Raw genomic sequence first — 24,849 nt, forward strand, 5'->3', positions numbered from 1 at the left:
ACAGAGAAAAAACTTCTCTACAGAGAATGAAATCTGTCCTCACAACATTATTTTTATGCTGTCCCTTAACATGCGGCCCAGAGGCTACAGGACAGTTAGAAGGACTTTAAATCACTGAAATAAGCAGGAATATTTGAATGTGACTCACACTGACACACCACTTTGACATTTACAATTTAAAACAGTCTGATTGGGTGTGTTAATTATTGTTGCCTGACCTCCAGGTTTATCTCCGTCCTAACGTCACATCTTTTTTGGGTATTTTAAACATTTTCAGGCCAAAAGGACGTACAACCAGCATTTGTCTTTGTTTCACTGTAGTTAACAGAACATCCAAGTAGTTAATTGGATTTTTTACATTTTTTACATTTTTACATACATAATTTGCATGTATCCCCCCCCCATTTTAAGTAAGAATACACAAAACAAGTATTTAAGAATAATTGTTGGCAGTTTTATTAGAGTAACAGACAGCTCTGAGAGAGTCCAAACATTTCATGTGGAGGCTGGTGTTAACTGTGGATCTCTTAGTTTTGTGCAGATAAGATGAACAAACAAAAAACAACCAGAACAGAACAGAATCCATTTCCTCTTCAGACTGCTGTCAGACATTATCTACTACACTCTGATGTCACTCTGGAAGCTGTCCTGCTGTTTGCTGAGGAGGAGGAGGATGAAGTAGTTCATTCTCAACTGTCAGAGTGACATCAGGGATCCTTGTGGAGTGTTGGTGACTGTTGTTGGCTTCCGGGTCATTTCTGTCTCTGTGTTCATCAGCAGGAGATTCAGAGTTCAGAAATCTCTCAGACATTTCAGTCTGTGGTTCAGTGGGAGGATGATCTGAGTCCTGACAACATTTTTTATATGTTATGTAGATCGAAACAACAACAACAGCAGTAAAAACAACCACAGCAGCAACTGAAAGACCGATGATGAGTCCAACAGATCCTCCTGTCTGACCTGCAGGTGAGAAACAGGTGTGAGGTGTCAGCTGTCAGGTAGGTGATGAGTGAAGAACAGAACAGAATCCATTTCCTCTTCAAACTGCTGTCAGACATTATCTACTGCACTCTGATCACATCACTCAGACCAGCTGCTTTCTACAAAGTCTCATCAACAACATCTTTAGAAACAAACATCAACAACCAGGAAGCAGCTTCACCTCTGATCACACACACACTCAACTCTACTCACTCACCTGGAGGAACAAGACTCAGTGTGATATTGCAGACAGATATCCATGAGCGTGTTTTTTCCATGAACACACGACACTCGTATGTTCCAGTGTCATTAATCGTCACATTCTTCAGATTCAAAGACACGTCTCCATCCTTCATCTGTCTGTCCTGCAGATCCACCCGGTTCTTAAAAGATGGATGCTGGCTGTCATTAAGACTCCGGTCATCTCGGTACAAAAAGACATATTCGTCTCCCAGGTCAGCTCTGCTCCACTCTACCACTATGATGCTGCTGTTTGGAGCTTGACAAGATAAAGTGGTGCTCTGTCCAGTGTCAGCTGTGATGGTTTTCTGGCCTGACAGAAGAAACAACACAGAGCAGCGAGTTCACAAACGTCAGAGACAAAAGGCAATGAAAAAATCCTTAGTTGAAATCCCCACCGCCCCTCCCATTTAACGTCACTTTGCATATGCGCAGTAGAAGAACAAACTCAACTGTGAGTGCTGACGTGTCAGTAGTGTCAGATGTTAAATAATCATAATTACAGTATTCACCAAAATAATTATGATTATAACTTGCTCTAATTGAGCGGCTTCTCTGCTCAGTTTACTTCTGTTCAACTATTCGTTTTTACCAAGATTATCTTTGAAACTTAACCAAGAAATTATCGGTAATACTGTTTTTAACAAAGTGCCAAAATTGGGCGCTGAATGCTTTCCAACACCGACCCCCTCCAGCTAAGAAATGAACAAAAAAGTTCAGTGTTTAAAAGAAGAAAACGTTGATTTCCTGTACAGTTCAACATGAAACCGGTTAGATCAAGATTGTCTTTAGAGAAACAAAAATTCTGGCAGCACATTTATGTCAAAAAACAGGGAGAAAAGAAGTTAAAAAAGAATCTTGTTTCCAGAAACAAGAATCACAACAATCTATACTTGTGACTATTTCCCAAACTTTCACCAAACTGTGTCGCAGCCTTATAAATCCTAACCACCAAAAACATGTTTGCTACATTATGAAAGTTTGGTAAACTAAAAGTCTTCTTTAATCTGATTTTAGTTTTTTACTTGCATTTTTTGTTGATTTCGAGCTGTTTATAAGCATTTGTCAGAGTGGAAAAATTCAGAGCTCACCTTCAGCGGCAGCAGCTCCGACACAGATGCACAGCAGAATGAACAGTGATGCACTTCCAGGCATTTTCGCTCCTCCTCCTCTCCAGCCTTTGGTTCGCCATCTTTATCTCACAAATGTCGCCGAGGAGCGACTTTTCCTCTTGTGCTTTCCGCTTCTACCTTTAGGAGTCACCGCAGAGGATCATCAGCCTGCACTTTACCCGACATCGTCTCCTGTCGCACCAACACTCAGCATCTCCTTCACTACATCCAGAAATCTACTCTGTGGTCTCCTTCTTCAGCATACTTTGTTTAATATAATATAATGTAAATGATATTTTTTTTGTTGTTTTCTTGTTTGATTGATTTTGTGTAACATAAATATATAAGAAATATATATAAAAATTCTACTTTGTTACGTGTTTTAATTTTCTGGTTAACTGACCAAAGTTACTACGTAAACATGGTTTAAGTGGCTATTAACAGCTCTGTATGGGGGATGGATGTTTTCCCGACTGTTTTATATTTATTTATATGACCAAAACTAGAACTACAGTGTGACAGTGGAACACCAAAGCTGACCTAACATCTGGAATCTAACACAGAAATCTGAGGTGTGTAACATGCTGTACTGTTCTCAGTATTTTTCCACTGGTGATGCACAGGGAGTGACTCTGCAGCCAGTTTGAACCAGCTCACTGTGCACACACACTGTGTTGTTGGTTCACACTGCTTTGTACATTAGGCTGCTCTGAATGCAAATGTGGTTAACAAGTCTGTTTCCAGTGGTGTCTCATGTTTCACAGTCAGTTTGCCTGAAGTTTCTGTCAGAGCTGGCTGATTTCTCTAAATGCTAGATCTTTAAGGGCCTCCTTTATTGCCTCCTTTATCAGAGGATACAGTTGAGGATCCTTTGGAAAAGAAAAGGAGATTTGCCATCCTGCAGTTTACAACGAGTCACTATCAGTCAGGCCTGCTGTTTTCTACAGTCTGGTAAACTTAAAGGTGAACTCTGAATGTTACTCGGTGAAAAAGATGATTAAAATGATCAAACTGAAGGTTGGAGTCTAACCTAGTTTAACTCAGGGGAATTTCAATTTTTCTTTCTCTAATGAAACTCATGCAAACCATTTGATGACATAGATTTAAATAAAAAAGGGCTTTGGTGCCCTCTGGAGGTCAGTGTCTGATTTAACAACTAAGTGAGACTGGTACACACAGGGCAGTCATTACTTTATATATTTGCATATGCTGAACATGCTAACTTACAGTTAACACGTATGGATGATGACAGAAATTCAGTCATCTAGTCTGTAGAAATGCCGAGTATATATATATTTAACAAAAGAATTAATTTACTTTTGAAATTATTTTTGATTCCTGTTGATCTGCTCTTTAGTACCATATTAAAACAACTTCTTCAAAGTAAGAAACCCAAAGTACAGTAAAAGGCATAGAAGGAAATCCCCTTGTAGCGGTGCCTGTCCAGGGTTAGTGAAAGAGAAACTGAAACAAAGGAATAAAAACACAGGGTGAAATCCAGAGCCAGCAGATCTCCTGAGGTGCTTCAGTAAGAGATAAATCGTCTGCGATCTTTCTCGTCACTTAACAGGTTGGTGTCAAACTAAAACTTAATTGCATGAAATATGAAACACTTACAACAATTTTCATGGATATGTTAGATTGTGGATGTTAGTCTAATAATACTGAGTAGTGTAGTGTGCACTGTGTAATACAGTGTGCTTGAAAATTTGTATAAATTGTGCCTTACCTCAAAGAAAGAATATAAAAATATTTTTACTCTATTTTAACCAGAATATTGAAATTCATTTAAAGTAAGAAAAGTAAGATACAGTAAAGGCATGGCAGGAAATCCCCTAGTGGTGCCTGTAGAAGGTTGGAAAAAGCGAAACTGAAACAAAGCAATTTTCAAATATCGTTAGATGGTGTTTGTCAGTGTAACAATACAGTGGAGAGAAAAAATGCAGCTTGCTTGGAAATCTTTATAAATTGTGTCTTACTCAAAGAACCAATCTCTAAATAATGTTTAAATCTGCTTTGAACAGAGTTTTCTTATCTGATTAAGAAAATGGATGATGATGAAGAAATTCTCCTCAAGAAGCTGAAAGGACTGGTTACAAATATCAAATGGAGCCCAAAGGAGGTCACTGACTTGTTTGATGCTCTTTTGAAGAGATTTGAGTCATCAGTAAATGACAAATCACATCTCCTCACATGGATGATAAAAATGTTGCACTGCATAGAGATTCACTTTATTACTTCAGACTGGAAAAATGAAGATGGAAAAACACTTCTGGAACTGCTCCAAGACAAAGCTGTAACAGATGAAACCTTGAAGGAATATTTAGACAATGACAGAGAGAAGACTCTGGACAAAATCATTGACGAAATCCGCCAAGAAAAGTTGAACCAGGTTGATGAAAAGCTTTTAAATGATATCAAAGATATTGTATCAACAGTTAATGAAGGGCGTGATATTCCTGAGGACGGCTCACAGAAGAGTGAACTGAAAACCATCTTAAATGATCTCTGTTTGGCAGTGGAAAAAACAAAAATTAAAGATACCAAAAAGCCATTTCGGCCACGACTGACACAAATGGTGAGCTGGTGTCTGATGGCTCTTTCAGAAACAGGGCGATTGATTCAGGTTGGCACAGGAGAGGGGAAGTCCTGCATAGTGGCCATGTTTGCAGCTTTTAGAGCTCTGAGAGGAGAAAAAGTCGACATCATGTCAAGTTCATCAGTTCTTGCAGAGAGAGATTGTAAAGAATGGGAAGGATTTTATAAAGAGTTGAATATCACTTCAAATTATAACTGCAAAAGAACAGGAAATGAACTAAAAAAGTGCTATGAGTGTCAAGTTGTTTATGGCACTGCAGAAAACTTTGCTGGTGACTGGCTTCGGCACCACTTTCAGAGGTTGGACATATTAGGGCAGAGGAAATTCCAGTGTGCAGTAGTGGATGAAGTGGATTCCCTGATGCTAGACAAGGGTGATCATGTAGTCTATTTAAGCAGTGACATACCTGCTTTACAGCATCTCAACCCACTCTTGGCATGTATATGGGCCACTGCTAATCAGTACAAGAAAACTGGCACAGATACAACTGTAGGACCAAAATATCCTTTTTATCAAGTGCTGGAAAACATGATGGACAAAGATGGTGATGAGTCCATCATTCGTCAGATAGCAGAGGACACAGGTATACTGTCAAAAGGATCAGTCAAGGACCTGAGAAAGAACCCCAGTCTCTTAAATGAAATGACTAAAAGTGCGACTGCTGAAGAGCTGGCTGAGTTCTTTAAAATGATGGAAAGCAAATTTCTATCTTCCCAGTTTGCTCTCCACCTCATAAACAGCAATGGTGAAATAGACAAACTCAACAAAGAGCTGCAGAGTGAAAATGTGGAAAGCAGAAGAGTGTCTCTGCTTTTACTTGATGGTGGCTTCTGTCAGTACATGTACTCTGATCACAATAGCGTGGTGAGAGCTGTAGAAGAGGAAGTAAAGAGATCAATTCATTTTACACCATGTGAACTGAACCAAGCTAAAAGCAGCTGCTACATCCCAGGCTTCCTTTCAGAGCTGGTCAAATCTAAACTAAAAGTCTGGATTGAAAATGCATTTGAAGCTCAAGTCATGACAGAGGACCATGAATATGTGATGGAGAAACATGGAATCGTGCCTGTGGACTACAGCTGCACAGGGGTTGTTGAAAACAACATGAAGTGGTCAGATGGACTTCAACAGTTTATTGAAATGAAACACGAGTCAAAGATTAGTGACATGACAGCCATCACAAACTACATGTCTAATGTGGGATTGCTTCAAAAGTATAAAAACCAGTTTGGAAGTCAGATCTACGGGATGTCTGGAACTCTTGGTCAAGAAAAAGAGACTGAGACTTTGCAAAAGATTTATGACGGTATCAAAACCTGTCAGATACCTTCATTCAAACGTAGAAAGCTGTTTGAGGTTGAAGGTGTTGTTGTAGAAGATGAAAAAGAATGGATTAAAAAAATCTGTGATGTTGTCATTGTACAAATCAAACCTACATCATACAGGGATCCTAGAGCTGTACTCATCATCCTTGAGACCATCAAACGAGCAAAGATGATTCATCGCAGTCTAGGAGACAGAGTCCAGAACAAAAAACTTTATGTAAACAACAACATGGACAACAGTCTGGTTATTTCTAAGGAGCTTGAAGCAGGAAGAGTCATCATAGCAACAAACCTCGCTGGCCGTGGAACAGACCTTCAAGTTTCTGACACAGTAAAGGAAGCTGGAGGTTTGTTTGTTGTGCAGACCTTCCTGCCAAAGAATGCTCGTGTGGAGGCGCAGGCATTCGGCCGAACTGCCAGACAAGGATCTCCAGGATCTGCTCAGCTCATTGTCTGTTTGAGTCATCTGGCAGAGCCAATTCAGTTACTGCTTTTAACAAGGAAACTTCACTCTTTATATAGAAATCTAACAGATGTAACTCCGCTTAAACAACATCTGTTTGCAATGCAGTTAAGGTCATATCAGCAAAGGAACAGTAATAAAGCATCTGCAGAAATGTCTTCAACACTGAAGGATACTTTGACTAAAAAGTCACAGACGGAAATAAACATAGTTAAAGAGGTCAGAGACAGCACAGTGGCTAATGAACTATCAAGCTACTTGGAGTCTCAGATTCCATTCATGAAGAAGAAGGAAGAGCTCTTCAATGATTATCTGGATGTACTAGATGTCGTGTACAAAACTAGCAACAACAAGCCAGAAGCTTCAGATTTATCTGCTCTGAATGAGTTTTGGGGTATGTGGCTACTCACAAGCTTCAGTGCAAAAGACTCTACTGAAGAGTTGAAAAGTCGACTGAAAACAGACCTGGGCACAGCGAGGCAGAAACTCAGACAGAGAGAATCACCATCATCAACCCTCTACCACTACATTAGCTTTGGTAATGACCTGCGTGAAAACAGGAAGTTTACAGAGAGCATCAACATGTACACTAAAGCCATTCAGAAGGATCATTGTTGGGGAGCTATTGCATATTACAACCGTGCTTTTACATCTTTGAAGCAGCAAGACAGGAGTCAGAGTCCAGACTGTATCAATCGAGCTCTAGAAGATTTGCAAAATGCACTCAAGTCTGTTCAGCTTCACTGTGATCAACTTGAAGTCACTCACATGTTTTCAAAACAGCACATTAACAAAGACAACAGAGATTCACTCACAAGACTTGACGAACAATTCATGGCCAGATACAGAGTGTTGGTGTCATTTAAGGAACACATTACAGAAGCCATAAAGAAAGTGGTAAAGGCCAGAGATGTGGGTGGGAAAATAAAAGTGGAAAAGACCACAGTCTATGCACTGGTTTCATTGGTGCACTCTGTGCCATTGAAGATGTTTTCAATGGAATCACTGCATGCACTCCTCTCTAGAGACCCTCTGAAGTGCCTCCAACTCATCAGCAACCCCTCCTTTGATATTCCAAATGAGCTTAAGTCTCTTAAATCTCTGGGCCTGACTCACATCTATACCTTAGACACACTGTTTACAGTGGTAGGCTTTATCTCAAAGATTGGTAGATCCATAATGTCATTCCTTAAATTTGTTCGGTTCCATGGCAGGTAATCAGCTTGAGCAAATAAACAAATAAATACATATCAGGAAACATGTTAGCAGAGATTTTACAGCAGGGGAACGGTGCTTCCTTACAGTGTAGATTTTCTTCATTTATTTTATGACTACATGTAAAAGAAATCATTCATATATGTATGAAGAGTGTGGATTTGCAAAATATCTCAGAATATACATATATATACCTTTTATATATCTAAAGATATGTGATATAAATATATACTGTATGCAGTGAGCAAAACCAGTCATTTTTTGATTTGCTTCACTTGAACTACTTTAGTCAGAATTCCCAGTATTTTGTTAAAATTATTTGAACAATAGTTTATAAAGCTCATGATGAGTTGTCATCTAATGCAAAATAGGAATTGATGTTTAGTGTTTGATCGTTATTTTGTTATTGATGTATTTAGATAAATAATTAAATATAACTGTATTCTTTGCTATGTTTCTTGACACTCAATGCTGCTTTTAGTTTGAGATATTCTGCTAATTATATTTGTTAACTTCATATGCATATACTTTAAGTTCAAAGAGATCATTGTCAAAGTAGTATTTTCTCATAAGATCCAGCCCTAACTGTATGCTTTATATACTATATGCTTTGTAAGCTAGACCAGACAATATTACATGCAGAGAAAAAACCCAAAATCATATGACCCCCTATTAGCAAGTTAAGTTAGTTATTCCTTATTTAACACAACAGCACAGTAATACAACCACAGGCTTACAGGTTTGGCATACAAGAACTCGTAGGGATGGGAGGGTGTGTATGGTCTGTAAACAAAACATGTACAAAGGGCTGAGTATAATCAACATTCAAGTCATGAATTATGCTTCATTAACTGTCTTCCAGTATAACCAGAAATACAAATGAAAATTCCTATATGATCATCTTTGCATGGAAGTTTCCTACACTATTCAACAAACCAAACAGTGGCTTTTATTAATTTTAAATACACCCAATAATGACAAATCACAGAACACAAATATCACTTTAGCTTACAGCTTACAAGTGTGTAGCATAACAGCTAGCCTTAGCAGCACGCACCACATAGTGAGCAGATTAATGAACATTGCAATTCTACACAAGCCGATTCCCTATATGAAATAAAAGGCACAGGGCTGTCCTCTCCTATCAATGTCTACTCACAGTTCTTTAGTGACACACACAACTCCCACCACGCATAGAAGTCCACTGTTGAGTGAGTTTGCAAGGTGCCTCTTACTAAATGTTAGCAAGAGGCACATGGTCTGTGCTCTGGACCATGTGCCCGATATCGCAATTGCGTTTTCTCACCACAAGGGGGCTCTCACACACAGTCAACATCTTTTCCAACACAGACAGACCCACACCCCAGCCCACTGTCACAGTCCTTTCACAGAGGAAAAGAATTACCACATTGCTCTTTACAGCGGTGAAGGCATTTTTTGGCACAGAGATAGTAAGGGTAGGAATACCAATTTAATAAATTTATTTCAATGATTAATAATAACGCATGCATACACCATTACAACATCAAACGGTGCCACTTTATTATGCAACACATGCAAACTACCACATCACATAGGTCAAAGTGTAGGATCGCACGCCCAAAAACTTACCCCAAAATACGGGTAATATTTCTAACAAGAAATAAGCTGTGAGCATTTAGGATGAATAGGGGCCAAAGTTTTAGCTGTGCACTCACAGGTTTGAGACATCCAGTCATTGAACCATTCCATTGTTTGGCATCATCAGCTGCCACAAAACCCACACCACACAGACACAGCCAGAGGGGGGAGGGGGAGTTGAGTTTTCCAGACTTCAATTGAACTAAATTTGTATAAAAATTTGGTTTATAGAGGAAAAAACATTTTTTGTACTTGTAAATTTCCAGATTTTTCTTTCTTCTTGAGGTGAACCTATTCTACTTCCTGTTCAAGTGTTTGTATCATTTAGGCTTTTCACATGTTCCTTTCTGTGTCGATGACAAAGTGTTGATGATCCAGATGTTTAGAAGAATTTTAACTTGTCAGTTTTAGACTCTGACACTAAAGGTCCAGTTTTTGTAGTGCTCAGCAGCTCAGAGAAATAATGCAACTGAAAGCAGAACCTCTGAGAAGTCTCTGAATGGATCTTCATCAGGAGATGAGGAGTATGATTTCTCTTCAAATGTCAGTTTGTTAAAATGGTGAAAAATTGATTTGTTAGCGTAATAACAAATCAATTTAGTAATAAAAAAGCCATCCGTGGTAAGGCTCAGGGTGAGTGTGATGTCTTATTTTTTAGTATCATTATTAAATCTACAGAGGTCAGAATCACTAGTTCATCTGTTTACTGCTTAATAGGAGATTTTACACACATACAGCAGTGGTGAAGGCAAGGCAGACCTGAACTTCACAGTCTGACCCAGCTAATGACCAGCAGAAGACGATCCATGATTGTATAGAAATCAATGAAGGTGTAGGGAGCTGAGCACTGTCCTGGTGATACAGTGATGAGTTGTTGACCACAGGACATGCAAGAAAGACAAAGTGCCAACCACCTCAGCCCTGTGGTGTATTAATTTGTTTTGTGTATTTATTTATGTCTTCATATGGTTGCATCTGTGACCTCAGCGAACATTTTCATTGTAACTTTATGGGGTAGCTTGTGATCATAAGCAAATGTAAAAATAATAATAATCAGATTTTTTTAAAAAGGAAATCTGAAGTATGGATAAAGATCTAAATATTTTAAAAATATTTATGTTTCCATACTTTATATGAAACTGTCACAAAGTGTTTGTTATGACCTTAGTATATGAGTTAAAGTGAGACCAAACATGATTCTCATGGTCCAGTTAAAACAACACAGTCACTTTATTACAACAAGTGATCAGTGTTGGACACAGCAGAGTGTTCTATGCTCTAATTCAAGGATTCAAGGATTCAAGGATTCAAGCTTTATGGTCATTCGCATCACATCTTAACATGAGGTGGAACGAAATTATGTACATTATGTCCCGGAACAAAAAGAAACAGAATAATGAGGATTTTTTATTTATTTATTTATTTTTATGAATAAATAGTTGTGTGTGTTTTTTTTTTAAACAAAGAAGATATACAAGTAATAAAATTATACGACAAGTGGAGTGCAACAACCTGAGTACCAGTATGGAGTATGGGTATAAATATAGGTGTAAAGAAATACTTTATCAATGCTGGTCATCATCGTGCCCTTTGCTGCTAAAGTGACAGTGTCTGTAAGTGTCCATAGTGAATTTAAGGTGCTACAATAACAGTTGTTGTCCATTTATGCATTGAGAAGTCTCACAGCTTCTGGAATGAAGCTGCTTCTCAGTCTGGTGGTGTTGCATTTAATGCTCCTAAATAGTTGGGGTTTTTTTGGGGTTTTTTTTGAACAAACAGAAATGACAAGTAATAAAACAATACAATAAATAATACTATAAGTAGAGTGTAACAACCTGAGTACCAGTGTGGAGTATGGGTATAGACTGTAGGTATAAATATAGGTGTAAAGAAAGACTTTAGCAGCAAAGGGCATGATGACCTGCATTGATAAAGTGATAATAAGTGTCAGTAATGGTTAAGATGCTACAATATCAGTTCTTGTCCATTTATGCATTGAGAAGTGGTGGGTTTGCATTTAATGCTCCTCAGCCTCCTGCCTGAGGGGAGTGGGATAAAGAGTGTGTGTGCTGGGTGAGTGGGGTCCTTCATGATACAGGCGGCCCTCTTTCTGCATCCGGAGGTGTATATGTATGTGACGGTTGGGAGGCTGCCTCCGACAACTCTCTGAGCAGCCTTCACCACCCTGTAGAGCTTTCCTCTCTGCCACGGTGCAGTTTCCGTGCCACATGTTGATGCCAGAGCACAGAACACTCTCCACCGCACAGCTGTAAAAGGAGATGAGGACTGAGCTCCTCAGTCCCACATGCCTCAGCCTCCTCAGGAAGTAGAGCCTCTGGTGAGCTTTCCTGATCAGGCTGGAAGTGTTATTTTTCCAGGTGAGGTTGCCATCCAGGTACGTACCAAGGTACTTGTAGCTGGGTACTACTTTGACTGCAGATCCTCCGACGTGCAGGGGTGTGTGTGCGTGTCTTCCCCTCCTGAAGTCCACAATCATCTCCTTCGTCTTCTTCTCATTTAAACAGAGATCGTTTTGGTTGCACCAGTCCTCCAAGAGTTCCACCTCCTTCCTGTAGCCGTCTCATCATTGTTTGTGATGCATCCCACCACAGCTGTGTCGCCTGCAAACTTTACAATATGACAGCCTGGAGGGTTGGGTGAGCAGTCACATGTAAGCAGCGTAAACAGGAGGGGACTTGGCACACAGCCCTGAGGGGAGCCAGCCAGTGCTGAGGACTCTGGAAGATGAGGAGACATTTGTCGACTTCGGAGAACAGAAGGAACCGTAATGAAAAATTGAAATATGGACAGTTGGGCTGTGATCACTCTGATCTCATGCACTCTGAATCAGAAGCAGAAATTACTTCTAAAAAATAGAAGTAACTGTTTCTTATTTCCACATCAAATACGCATCAAAGGCCATCAAATGCTGAACATTCACAATCCAATGCTGTCACTCTCTGGATGTAGTCCTCCTGTTTGCTGAGGCTGAGCATGATGAAGTAGTTCATCCTCAAGTGTCAGAGTGACATCAGGGATCGTTGTGGGGTGTTGGTGACAGTTGTTTGCTTCCAGGTCATATCTGTCTCTTTGTTCAGCAGCAGGAGATTCAGAGTTCAGAAAGCTCTCAGACATTTCAGTCTTTGCTTCAGCAGGGGGACGATGTGAATCCTGACTGTTTTGTTTATGTATTATGTAGACCAAAAAAACAACAATGGCAGCAACAAGAAGCACCACAAAAACAGTCAGACCGACGATCAGTCCAACAGGTCCATCCTGTGTGTCTCCTCCTGTCTGACCTGCAGGTGAGAAACAGGTGTGAGGTGTCAGCTGTCAGGTAGGTGATGAGTGAAGAACAGAACAGAATCCATTTCCTCTTCAAACTGCTGTCAGACATTATCTACTGCACTCTGATCACATCACTCAGACCAGCTGCTTTCTACAAAGTCTCATCAACAACATCTTTAGAAACAAACATCAACAAGCAGGAAGCAGCTTCACCTCTGATCACACACACACTCAACTCTACTCACTCACCTGGAGGATCAACATGAAGGTAGATGATGCTGATGGGGTCACCACTCAGATTAGCTCTCTTTCTCCGGTTTGTTTCTGGCTTGACACGACACTCGTATATTCCAGCATCATTAATCGTCACATTCTTCAGAATCAAAGACACGTCTCCATCCTTCATCTGTCTGTCCTGCAGATCCACCCGGTTTTTAAAAAATGGATGCTGGTTGTGTGAATTAAAGTGACCGTCCCGATACAAAAGCACATATTGATCCCCCAGGTCAAGTCTGCTCCACTCTACAGTCATATGAGGATGTCCGTTGTTTGGAGCTCGGCATAGAAGAGTGATGTTCTTCTGTCCAGATTCAGCTGTGATGTTTTTCTGACCTGAAAGTGGAAACAACACAGAACAGAGAGGTTAAAGGTCTACGGTCGACTTCCAAAGTTCACTAACTGTATAATGTTTAGTAATACTGACCAAAATAATCCTGATTATGGTTTTGGCTGTTCTGTGCTCAACTTCTGTTTAAATCATGTTAGGGTGAATTTTTTTCCCTCTTTAAAATTGCAACATTTCACTCAGTGCAGTTAAATGGCCTCCCCTAGAGCCTGATAACCACTGAAACCTTTACATTCAGTTCCTGTCACCCCACTGAGCATCATTACTCAGTTGTACTTGTTTGTGTCAGGTTTAGTTGGTAGTTTGGAGAGTGCCATCTGGCCAGTGCCAAAGATTAAACAAAATCTGTATTTATTTGCCAATAGAAGTATCTCATAGTGATAAAATCCCTGTGGTTGTTCTTCACTTTATCCAAGAAATGTGAAAACAAAAAACAAAAAACAATACAAATATCAAAAAAAACTACATTTGTACCACCGCCAAAACATTTGGCCACAACTATACAGGAAATATTTATGCTTCAAAAAGTTCTCAACTTTAACTATCACTGATGTAAAAGTTGTATAAAGACAGGATGAGTGATAAAACAGCTGATGCATTAACATGTCATTTCAAAATCTGCTTAAAACCTCAGATTTGACTCTATTACAGATCACTCTGTTCACATAAAACACACATCCAAGTTTTTTTGGTGGTTGTCTACCCCAACTGTGTAGGGTGAGAGGCAGGGTACACCCCGGACAGACCACAAGTCTATCTCCAACACACAGAGCCACACCCGCCTGTGGGAGATTAATCAGGTTTGAACGGGCTCTGCCGTCGACCTGTTCAGATCGTTGCTCAAAATGACTGTAGAATAAAGACCTATAAACTCCGGCGCCGAGGCACATAGGCGTCTACGCGCCTGCGCTCACTAACCATGGGCGGGGCTTTAACTCGTGGGCGGGGCATTTTCACACTACGCTTAGCAACAAATGACTGTAGAAAAGTTTATCGGTCGGGATTGGTCGTCGCGGTGGCGGACTATATATATAAGAATGTGCGCAGCAGAACATTTACAAACCTTTCTCGGCTTCAGTGTGGATAGAGTGTGGTTAGAGTTCAGCTTGTGACGGTAAGCAGAGACTATTTATACACATGACTGAGCCTCTTACACGCACTTGTTTTATTTTATGCACTTTTTTGAGATATGATTTTTAAACTGTAGTTTCCTTTCAAACAGTTTCCACACCGAGTTTGCTCGGTTCTCTTTGTTTACCATTTTATTTAGGAACGATTTTCAACATTATTTTAGACATACTTGGCCGTTTGTGAGCTCACACCACGAACATAAAAAGGATTTTGGTTTTTGTTTTCGCTCCATTGTTGTCTTGAGAGAACTTTAAATTTCTATATTTTTGGACACTTTCTCACGTTTTTTGTGTTTGTGGACGCGTTGCGAGGCTTTTTTTGCGTTGAATTTGATAATCTCAAAAGGTTTAGTTACAGAATGAATGTGAGAACAGGGCGTGTGTTGGTGTGAAGGGTAACAAGAAGCATTCAAACACTGGTAAACCCTGGCACGCAAACACGCACTAATGGCTTCTTTGAAAACCAGTTTGACGATGTCTCCGTTTGAAAGGCTTGCCTGAATGTCAGCTCACCTTTAGCTGTTTTATAGTCTAAGCGGAATAAAGTCCAAGAACATCTGACAGGCACACCTAGTTTCATCGAAACTACTTTGTAGACGACTCACTTTTGTAAGGAGTGCCTGATAAATCACGTTGAATGGAATCAAGTCCAAGAAAAGGAAGGATGATATTTTTTTAATCAGTTTTTTGTTGTCAGTTTTGTTGTGATTTTAAATCGTGCTTTCGTGGCTCACTTTAGAGACATAAGCACGAATTCAACCTTTTTTTTTTTTGCTCCTTTCTTTCTCCCCCTTTTGTTGTGGCTAAATATATAATTTGAATAAAGCCCAAGAAAAGGACACATTTTAAGGTATTGTGTGATTTAATGTTCATTTTCTGTGATAATAATTATTAGCACAGTTATCCTCTGTGCCATTTGTAATTTTTAAAACAGAATAGCTGTCCATAAATTTAAATGTTGAGCTTACCCTCTGCAGAAATCTCAGCGCAGAAACCCATGAGAGACCAGAAGAGAATCATTGTGGTCATTTTTCTCGAGAGGAAACTAAATCGAGGAGCAACACAGCTCATTACTCTACTAACTACTAACTACTAATGATCATGGCGTAACACCTTACGCCATGATGATTTGGGCAGTGAGGTACTTTGTCCCCACCCACAAAATTGCAGAACGTCACAGAACGTCTTGTTGGAAAGGACCCACATCAGGAAAAACACTTAAACCTCTGAAATGATTATGACCCACTTTTTTTGTTTTTTTTTTTTTTTTTTTTTTTTCATTGTAAAGCGACGAGTAACTATTTAAACAGAATGAAACCTGCACCTCAGCTGCTGAAAAATTCCAGCTTTGAATTTGAAATGTGGAAGCAAAGTTTCTGCTCTCATGTTGGCTCTGTTTTTTGTCTTGCAGAAACGGATCAGAAGTTTCTGGCACCACTTCAGCTCCTTCCACGATTCACAGAGCCAAGCAAAAGATCTAATGATGGTGATGATGGTCCTGATGAAGGCCACAAACCTAAATGTGTCACTCAAGCAGTAAAGTTTCTAAATCATTCAAATTATTGCTTCAGGACTCTGTGTGTTGATTTCAATGACGGCTTATTTATTAATAAGTAATTATTAATATTATTGTTAAACAACTCCAAATTTAAGAAAGAGGTAAGTTTAGTTTTACAGAAGAGAGCAGTCTCTCTGTCAGGTGAATATCTACAAATATACTAACAAATTAAATCTGCATCTGACGATGACAGTCAGCAATGCAGCTCGATTTGAAAACATTAATATGAAAATAAAAGAATGAATGAATGATTGCCTGTCTGAACTTTTAATGTGACTCTTTCCTTCCTTGTTTAAAATGTCTGAATGATCAGTCATTATTGCTTTTTGTGAAACCTCAACACAGAAAAAGAATAAAAACTAAATTATGTGAAATTCATCACTTTATTGCTCTAAGTCTCTTTTTTTTTGTCTTTCTTTAGTACAGTGTTCATTGATTGCTTTATTTTTTGTAATGTGAGGGTGTGTATTACAAAAACAAAGTATCCAACCACTGACAAACGGACACACCATGCAGTTATTTGGAAAATAGTTCCTGGATGTGTCAGTCTCCATGGAGCACCTGAATGGGAACTGACATTCACCTGTTTGAAAGTGGAAAACATCCAAGAAAAGGGCACTTTCTAGAATATAATACATAATGTTTCAACGAGTTAATGTTGTAATTTTGATGTACTTGGTGCATTTTTTTTCTAATATTGTCACTAATAAAATATCAATATAATTTAAGATGTTTTAAATGAAGTGAAACTGCTGCCAGCCTTTGAATTTACCCAGCCATTCAGTGTGTTCTCCCTGTGTCTCTGTGGACGGTCTCTGGCAACAAAGTTTCTTCCCAAAGTCCAAAGACAGACATGTTAGTTGCTGCAGGTGCTAATGGTCTGTTGGTCCTGCATCAGACTGGTGACCTGTCCAGGGTCTGGGCTCCTGTCAGTCAACTCTCTGGGTTTATTAAATAGTGAAAGGGCAGAATAAACGTTAGAATCAAAAACATTCAGAGCTGAAGAGCCTGTTTTATTCAGAAATCTGTTGTCCAGATAAAGTCATTGATCATCAAGTTCAAGAGTCTCTTCCGTCATGTTTTTAAGTCTTTCAAAGCAAAAAGCCAATAACAAAAAATTAAAATAAAATCATGAGATAAAAGGGGTTTCATGAAGAATCAAATGAAGAGTGTTGTGTTACACATTGCTCTTTAACAAGGTGACACTGGAGTCTGTTTATGTGGGTCTACTCTTATTAACTAGTCCAGAAGATAGATACGGTCATCTTTGTTATCTCAGCTGATTTTCAATTGTAAATCCACACTTCTGCTAATACTTTCAAAAATAAAATAAAATAACCTTGATCTGTTGATTTTACTCTTACACTTCTGCTAATACTTTCAACTGTTGTAATTTATTGTGATAATTTAATCATCAAAAACAATCCAAAATAAGTACTGAAGAGGTTTACAGCTGACAGTCAAGAGAAACATGTGTAATTTGAGACTTAAACAGGAACCTTTTTACTTCCATAAAGGACATAGTTTTATTTCACTCATACCAAAAAAACCAAAAACCAAAAAAACAGTGAGCGGCACACAATGTCTGTCATCTGTCTCTCATCTGTAGGGTGGAACTCGCTCTGAGAAAGCACTCAGCCATAGTGACTGTGCGTGTTTTTGTTTTATCTGTCATCATCCCCAATCACAGCTCATGAGAAAAGTCTTGTTGTATAACTGTGTTTATGTACATTAGCATAATTTAGAAATACACTATTTGCCTGTTAAACATTATTTTAAGCAACTCTGAAGATAGGAAATAGTCCAATGAGGAGAGACTATGAATTAGTAAAGTTCAAAATTTGAGTAAGAAGGTATCTAATTTGGTGTAGAAGACGAAGCACCCCCTCCAAAGAAAACAAAAACAAACAAAAAAAATGTCAGGAGTTGAAGTTGTTTCTCATCACTGCTAATTGCTAATGTGAGACCTATGTTGGACTGTGTTTGTGAGAAATCAGCCAACAGAGATTCACTGTTCTGCCTAATACGTTGCAAAGTAGTCGTTATGCAGAGCTATCACATGTACACCTCTGTCCACTCAAGTGTCATTCATTCCTATTGGCTCACCACAACGAGGTGCAGAAGACACCATGGACAAAAAGACACAAAACAAACTAAAGTGGGATTTATGTCTTAGAAGAGTTTTTCAGCCTTGGTTTTAATATGAACTGTGTATAATTGGGAGTAGAGGAAGCTACTTAGTGGGATGTGAGTGTGTTACTCTGTCAGAAGGATAAACTGAAGCTCTCACCCTAAACACAGACTGAGGGGCTCAGACCACAGAGGGAGCAGCTGGAAACAGACCAGGTGGAAGATCAACAGCATGCTTAACACCATAAGACAAAGGTGATGAGTTGTCCTTGTGAAAAGTAGATAGAAAAAACCCTTGAGGGATGAGGCCCTGTGGAATGTAGAGAAACATGAACCCACAGCTGGGGGTGTATAGGTGCACAGAACATAGTAAACATTGCAAACAATAGAGTCTGTTTGCAAGAAGTGTGAAATGTTCCCAGTGGCTCTCACGTGTCAGTCTGCTGTTTTCCTATAACTCAGAGTAACAAACTGCAACCACATAAGTAACAAATTCAACACAGATAAAGATTATATATTTAGTTATTCTCAGGAATGTTTCTGCAAAACAAAAGTGACTTAATCAGAGCAGAAGAGTCATGAAAGGAGAGGCCATAAGAAACCATCGCACCATCAGAACAGACAGTCAGCATGACTAATGCGTGACACATCATCATGTGAATGAATGTTGCAGTCATAATGTATCTTACAGCAGAGCTTGATGCTGTGTGATATGTTTTAAACAGTCAGCAGTTTGTTAAACTCACAGGAGAACTCAGTTAAACATGGTTTAACAAGGACAATGAACTGAGTGAGATAAAATGGCCCAAGTGGAGTGTGTGGTTTAGTAACACAGTCTGTCCACAGGTTGGGTGTTGTTATATTAGAGATTAACTTAACTTTTAACCAGCAAAGATTAAATAGCATCAAAAATCGAAGAGAAAACTGCTGTATGTAAGTGGAACTGAATAGAAAACACAAGTGTTTATTCTGCTTTTGAAGTTAAATGCACTTAAGTCAAATAAACATTTTGACCACGACTAATCAGACACTACAAATTGGGAGTAGAGGAGTCCGGTCAGGCAAATCTGTACCACATATTTTAGTAAAACATGAAAGATTTGAATTTCAAATTTGAGGAAAGTTTGTTCTCATGTCAACAAGTCTCTTCTTTGTGTTGTGTGGAGCTTCAGTGCCAAGATTACCTCAGAACAACAACAACAACAAAATTCTACTGGAGCTTTTTGCAGTTCATGGATAGTGTATTTATAAGTCATGGAGTATGAAAAAAAAAAACTCACAGAGGAAACGAAAGTTAAGCAGTAAGTTTTGTTTTACAAGAAATGAGAGAGATGGGGCTCCACCCACAGCCTGCAGCAACTGTTGGTCACATGGAAAGTTTCCAACATTTATTCTCCTATTTTAATCCATAAAAAACATGTTAATGAAATATAACTCATTGTGCATTACCCAGATGGATTATCATAGGTTTTGCTGCAGGTTTTACTCTGTTAAATACACAGAAAAAAAGTGCACAGGTTATAAAGTTGCCGTCGCAGTGTGCTGAAGCAGACTGTATGAATTTGTGAAGAGTGGACCCAAAATGCGAACACAAAGGAACTTGATATTAACAAAAGGTGAGCTGTTTAATAAGGCTGATGAAAAAGGTACAAAAACAAAAGGCAAATGCAGAATGGAAAGAAACTAACTAGAACTAAACTGGGAGACCCAAAACAGAAAGAACAAAACCCTGAACGTGATAAAAAACCTGAACATGGAAAATCCTGGCAACATATAGGCACGGAAACATGCCGAGGAACAACAGACAACCTGACACTGAACAAAGGAAGACAGAGGACATAAGTACACAGCAAGATAATGGGAGGATGGGGAACAGGTGGGAACACCAATCAGACCTGACGAGACAAGGGGAAGCAAAACTAGACACACTGCACACAGGACAGGGACTTTGACAATAAAACAGGATTGGTTGCAGATATGACAACATGAACTTGATAATATAAGGCACGCAAATATGAAATACCTAAAGGGTGAGGGAAACTTAAACACAGGACTTAAATATGAACCAAAAACACTAAAATAATCTAAAACTCAAAACACTGGGTCAACAGACTCAGGATCTTGACAGTTGCAACAATTGAGCTACTGGAGCTTTTTGCAGTTCATGGGATTTCATAGTTTATTTATAAGTCACTGAGTATGAAAAAAAAAAACCCACAGAGGAAACGAAAGTTAAGCAGTAAGTTTTGTTTTACAAGAAATGAGAGAGATGGGGCTCCACCCACAGCCTGCAGCAACTGTTGGTCACATGGAAAGTTTCCAACATTTATTCTCCAATTTTAATCCATAAAAAGGAATATTTTAATGAAATGTAACTCATTGTGCATTACTCAGATGGATTATCATAGGTTTTGCTGCAGGTTTTACTCTGTTAAATACACAGAAAAAGTGAACAAGTTATAAAGTTGTCTCTGGAGGTCAGTTATAAACACTATGAGCTGTACCTATAAACAGGACAGACATTTGTTTATGGATTTCTAACATTTATTCTGCTCTTTAAGCATATTTATCAAACCCTGAGTATTGACTGACAGGAGGAATGTGTGAAGGTGATGAAAAGTAAAGAGCCACAAACAAAATCTGTCTTGACACACACACACACACACACACAGTAATCTGAACTTGACTGGAATGCATTCAGCTGCTAGCTGGTAAGAAATCACACGTTCAGTGGTTTGTAAAATACACTGTTGAGTCTGATCAATTTAGTTAACTTCAACTATTTAGATCTAAGTCTCTACTTATGCTGCTCCCCTCTTGTCTTCTCTCTACACTGGGTATTTTTGTGAGTAGCTTCTTTTAATCATAAATCACTGTGAACAAGTATCCTCAAGAAAACACGTCTCACTTTCTGAGAGCTGTGAAGGTTTACAGCAGCTGTTTTTAAAGATGGGCTCTGCAGGCACAGACAAGAACACTGAAGTCTGTTTTCTTCTTTATGTTCTGACCATGAATATGCACTGACCCAAGTGTATCAGAGTGGGGAAACTTTTAGTCTCTCTAACATAAATCCTCACAAAGATCAAGAAAAATCACTGGCTTTTAAGTATTTCATTTAATTTGAAGCCAATGCTTTAGAAGGAACTTGGCTCTGTTTTGTTCCCCCATTGCTTCATGACTCTGTGCCAAGTTAAACTGAAAACACACACAAAAAAAGATATCCAAAAGAATAAAAGAATCCAGGGGATTCCATTGGCTATTCAAATAGGTTATTATGAATTGGTGATTTAAGTCATTTGAAACCCTTTTAATGCCATAAAGATCACTGTGTGTGTCTGAGATGGACCAACAGAAGCTTCACTGCTGATTTTCTCTTAATATGCAGATAGAAACAAATCAATTTTAACAAATTAGTTCATTACAAGATAAACAGCTGCTGGAGCTTTGGGAACCTCTATAGGTCAGAGCTCAGGAATGCCATTTATGTGGACTTCTGACATTTATGACGCGTGCACTGGTCTTAACAGACATCTATGCAGATGGCTTAGTATGAAAGGCATCTGTGTTTCAGTCATACAAAATGCAGTTTATCTGGAAGCTTCTGGAGGTGCTTTATCAGAAATGACTCCAGGTGAAATCACACAAAGCTACCATCAAGTTTATGTTCATCTGTCTTTGGACTCTTCCGCCTCTATAAGAAGAGATATACATGAGTAAAAACTGTGATCAATACAACTTTCATGCTTATCTCTGCGTGTAGAGTCTGGATGCGATCAGAGCTGCTTGGAGTGTTGTAATGATCATATTTCTTGATCTATGCATGTGTATAACCAGCTTATAGCGTTTAAAGAGGACACATTTAGTTGAACGGTAAGTACAGAATTTAACAAGCTCCTAAAATATGTTGAAATTATTTCACTTTTCATTCATTTTTTTAAAAACATAAACACTGATAAGTCAAGGACTATGAGCACTTTTCACTTGTCTTCTCACTTCTCACTTGTTGTATGATCTGTGGGGCTCAGGCCTTAAATGCAGTAAAATGTAGGCCTGCTCCTGCTGCCTCTCTCTTACTAGGTCAGTAAATATCAGCAGTTATATATACTAGCAGTAAAGTAACAAAGAGATTCATATTTTACTATACAGTATACGAATATGTCACTGATGGGACATGAGGCCTGTTGAAGGCAACCAAGCTGGGGACAGACTCAAGGTCAGATGAAAACCATGGGTTGAGCAAATTGAAGCCCCTCTGCTGCCACCTTTGACTTTTATTACTGTGTAACATTTTACAAAGTGCATAGACACATTGGCCACATTTTAGGGAAACCTTGCTATGTGAACCTCAGAGAACATAAAAATAATTCCACAGACATCCTCCTCGTCCAGTGAGGCAGGGGCAGATGAAGAGCAGGTGTGCATGAAACATCACTTAATGCAATAAAATAGGAATCTGGAGTTCTGCAGTGGATGGAAGATTATTTATTATTATTTCTTCTTCTTTGTTAAAGTGAACCTGAGAAGTTAGCAGCAGCTTTTTTGTGACTTTTTGAGCTTTTTTGTCTATTTGTCCATTTGTGTTCAAAAAAGGTCTTCCTTTGAGCAGAAACCTTTTAGTTTTGTTCTAATACCTCTTGCTAACTCCTTCCAGGATTTATATGCCTTGCTAAATGACCTTTCATTTTTCTTGGCTTCTTGTTCGTGCATCTCCTGCCCTTTTGCTGTTAGTCTTCGTAATTCAACACATAATAATACCGATGATGCCCTGAAATCAGACAATGTGCCATTTCAACTTTTACAGGAGTACAACTGATAGCATAAAGTCCACATTCAGTCTTAGGCATTTTGATGCAATACATGTGGCCCATTTAACATCACAAGGTTGCATGCTACTGTGTTAAATGCAGAACAGGTCTTTCTTTCTTGCATTACTTTAGACTTCCAGGTTGAAGATCATTTCCTCACAGAGCTTACAAGATGCACATGTGCATGACATTGTATTTATAATGCCCTTATTATAAGTCCTTTACTGATGCAGCAGTCTCAATTTTATTTATATAGCACCAAATCACAACAAAAGTCACCTCACAGCACAACGAGTAGGTCCTGAGTTCAATTCCACCATCAGGCCGGAGTCTTTCTGTGTGGAGTTTGCATGTTCTCCCCGTGTTTGCTTGGGTTCCCTCCAGTTACTCCGGCTTCCTCCCACCGTCCAAAGACATGCAACTTGTGGGGATAGGTTAATTAGATAATCCAAATTGCCACTAGGTGGGAATGTGCAAGTGAATGTGAGTGCAAATGGTTGTCTGTCCCTGTGTGTTGGCCCTGCGACAGACTGGCGACCCGTCCAGGGTATGCCCTGCCTCTTGCCCTATGACAGCTGACAGCCGCGACTCTGAAAAGGATAAGCGGAAGTGAATGGATGGATATACAACCATCTCTGGTTGAAGTGATACGCTACTTTACTCACAGTTCAAAGAAAGAATACAATGAATGTAGATGGCTGTAAAGCAGCATTGAGTTTTCACTGTAGTATGTGTGTCCTCCTGGCTGACCTGCAGGTGAGAAACAGGTGTGAGGTGTCAGGTAGGTGATGAGTGAAGAACAGAACAGAATCCATTTCCTCTTCAAACTGCTGTCAGACATTATCTACTGCACTCTGATCACATCACTCAGACCAGCTGCTTTCTACAAAGTCTCATCAACAACATCTTTAGAAACAAACATCAACAACCAGGAAGCAGTTTCACAGTTTGTGGCATTTACGGTCCATAGAAGTATTGCTGCCGTGCCATGCAGTGATGCAGCTGATCAGGGTGCTTGCACGGTGCAGCTGTAGAACCTGCTGAGGATCTTGGCCATCATACCAGATTTCCTCAGCCTCCTCAGAAAATACAGCCCCTGTTGAGCCTTCTTGACCAGCTGTGTGGTGTTCAGTGTCCACCTGAGGTCCTCAGAGATGTAGACGACCAGGTATCTAAAGCTGCTCACCCTCTCCACTTCAAGGCCCCGGATAAACAGCAGCTGGTGAGTCCTCCGGTTCTTCGTCGTGTCCACTCTCATCTCCTTTGTCTTGTTAGTATTGAGGGTGGGGTTGTTGTCCTCAAGAGGTTTCATGAATCTGGGATGCCTCTGTTTGTTGTTTTGTGATTGTGTGCTACTAGGATAAGACACTGATGGAATTGTTTCCGCTTTGCTTTACACTGTTTTGCAGTGCTGCTCTGCCCTCTGTTGGACATTGACTAACAATACAGCTGTTAGAAATCAGCTAAGAAACTTATTCAGTAATAAATTTTATTCTAATCAATCAATGTTTATACGTTTTTAAACTGATATAACTTAAGTTTTTATTGTAATGAAATATAATAAAGTGCCAGAGTTCCTGTTTATGAGTTTTATATCGAAATCAATTAAAAACAAACAAAAACGACAGTTTGGACTTTTTTTTGAGTCTTTGAAAATTTATTTCTGTACATTTTTACACACCAAATTGGCATAACATTATGACCATCTGCCTACCACCGTGTTGGTCCCCATTTTGCTGGCCAAACAGTCCTGTCCTG

The 24,849-nt window shown here is 39.2% G+C and overlaps 2 protein-coding genes and 1 long non-coding RNA gene across 3 annotated transcripts; 2 read left to right on the forward strand and 1 right to left on the reverse strand.

The window, feature by feature from the left end:
• Positions 1 to 432: 432 nt before the first annotated feature.
• LOC146713150 (uncharacterized) lies at positions 433 to 2,406 on the reverse strand. Its single transcript, XM_085452362.1, has 3 exons — positions 2,313 to 2,406; positions 1,199 to 1,534; positions 433 to 960 (listed from the first exon to the last, which is right to left on the reverse strand). The coding sequence occupies exons 1-3, from the start codon at positions 2,374 to 2,376 to the stop codon at positions 632 to 634; spliced, it is 729 nt and encodes a 242-aa protein (XP_085308488.1). The 5' UTR covers positions 2,377 to 2,406; the 3' UTR covers positions 433 to 631.
• Positions 2,407 to 5,726: 3,320 nt separating this feature from the next.
• LOC146713151 (uncharacterized) lies at positions 5,727 to 7,938 on the forward strand. The gene has a single exon (XM_085437590.1). The coding sequence runs from the start codon at positions 5,773 to 5,775 to the stop codon at positions 7,936 to 7,938; it is 2,166 nt and encodes a 721-aa protein (XP_085293716.1). The 5' UTR covers positions 5,727 to 5,772.
• Positions 7,939 to 14,536: 6,598 nt separating this feature from the next.
• Positions 14,537 to 16,534, forward strand: LOC146713152 (uncharacterized). Its single transcript, XR_014919115.1, has 2 exons — positions 14,537 to 14,582; positions 16,010 to 16,534. It is a non-coding gene; the product is annotated as an uncharacterized LOC146713152 (long non-coding RNA).
• The last annotated feature ends 8,315 nt before the right edge of the window (positions 16,535 to 24,849 follow it).

Source organism: Copadichromis virginalis, linkage group LG3, assembly GCF_057382275.1.
Source record: "Copadichromis virginalis isolate Kocher_CV1m ecotype Utaka linkage group LG3, C_Virginalis_male_GT1.1, whole genome shotgun sequence".
Lineage (NCBI taxonomy): Eukaryota > Metazoa > Chordata > Actinopteri > Cichliformes > Cichlidae > Copadichromis > Copadichromis virginalis.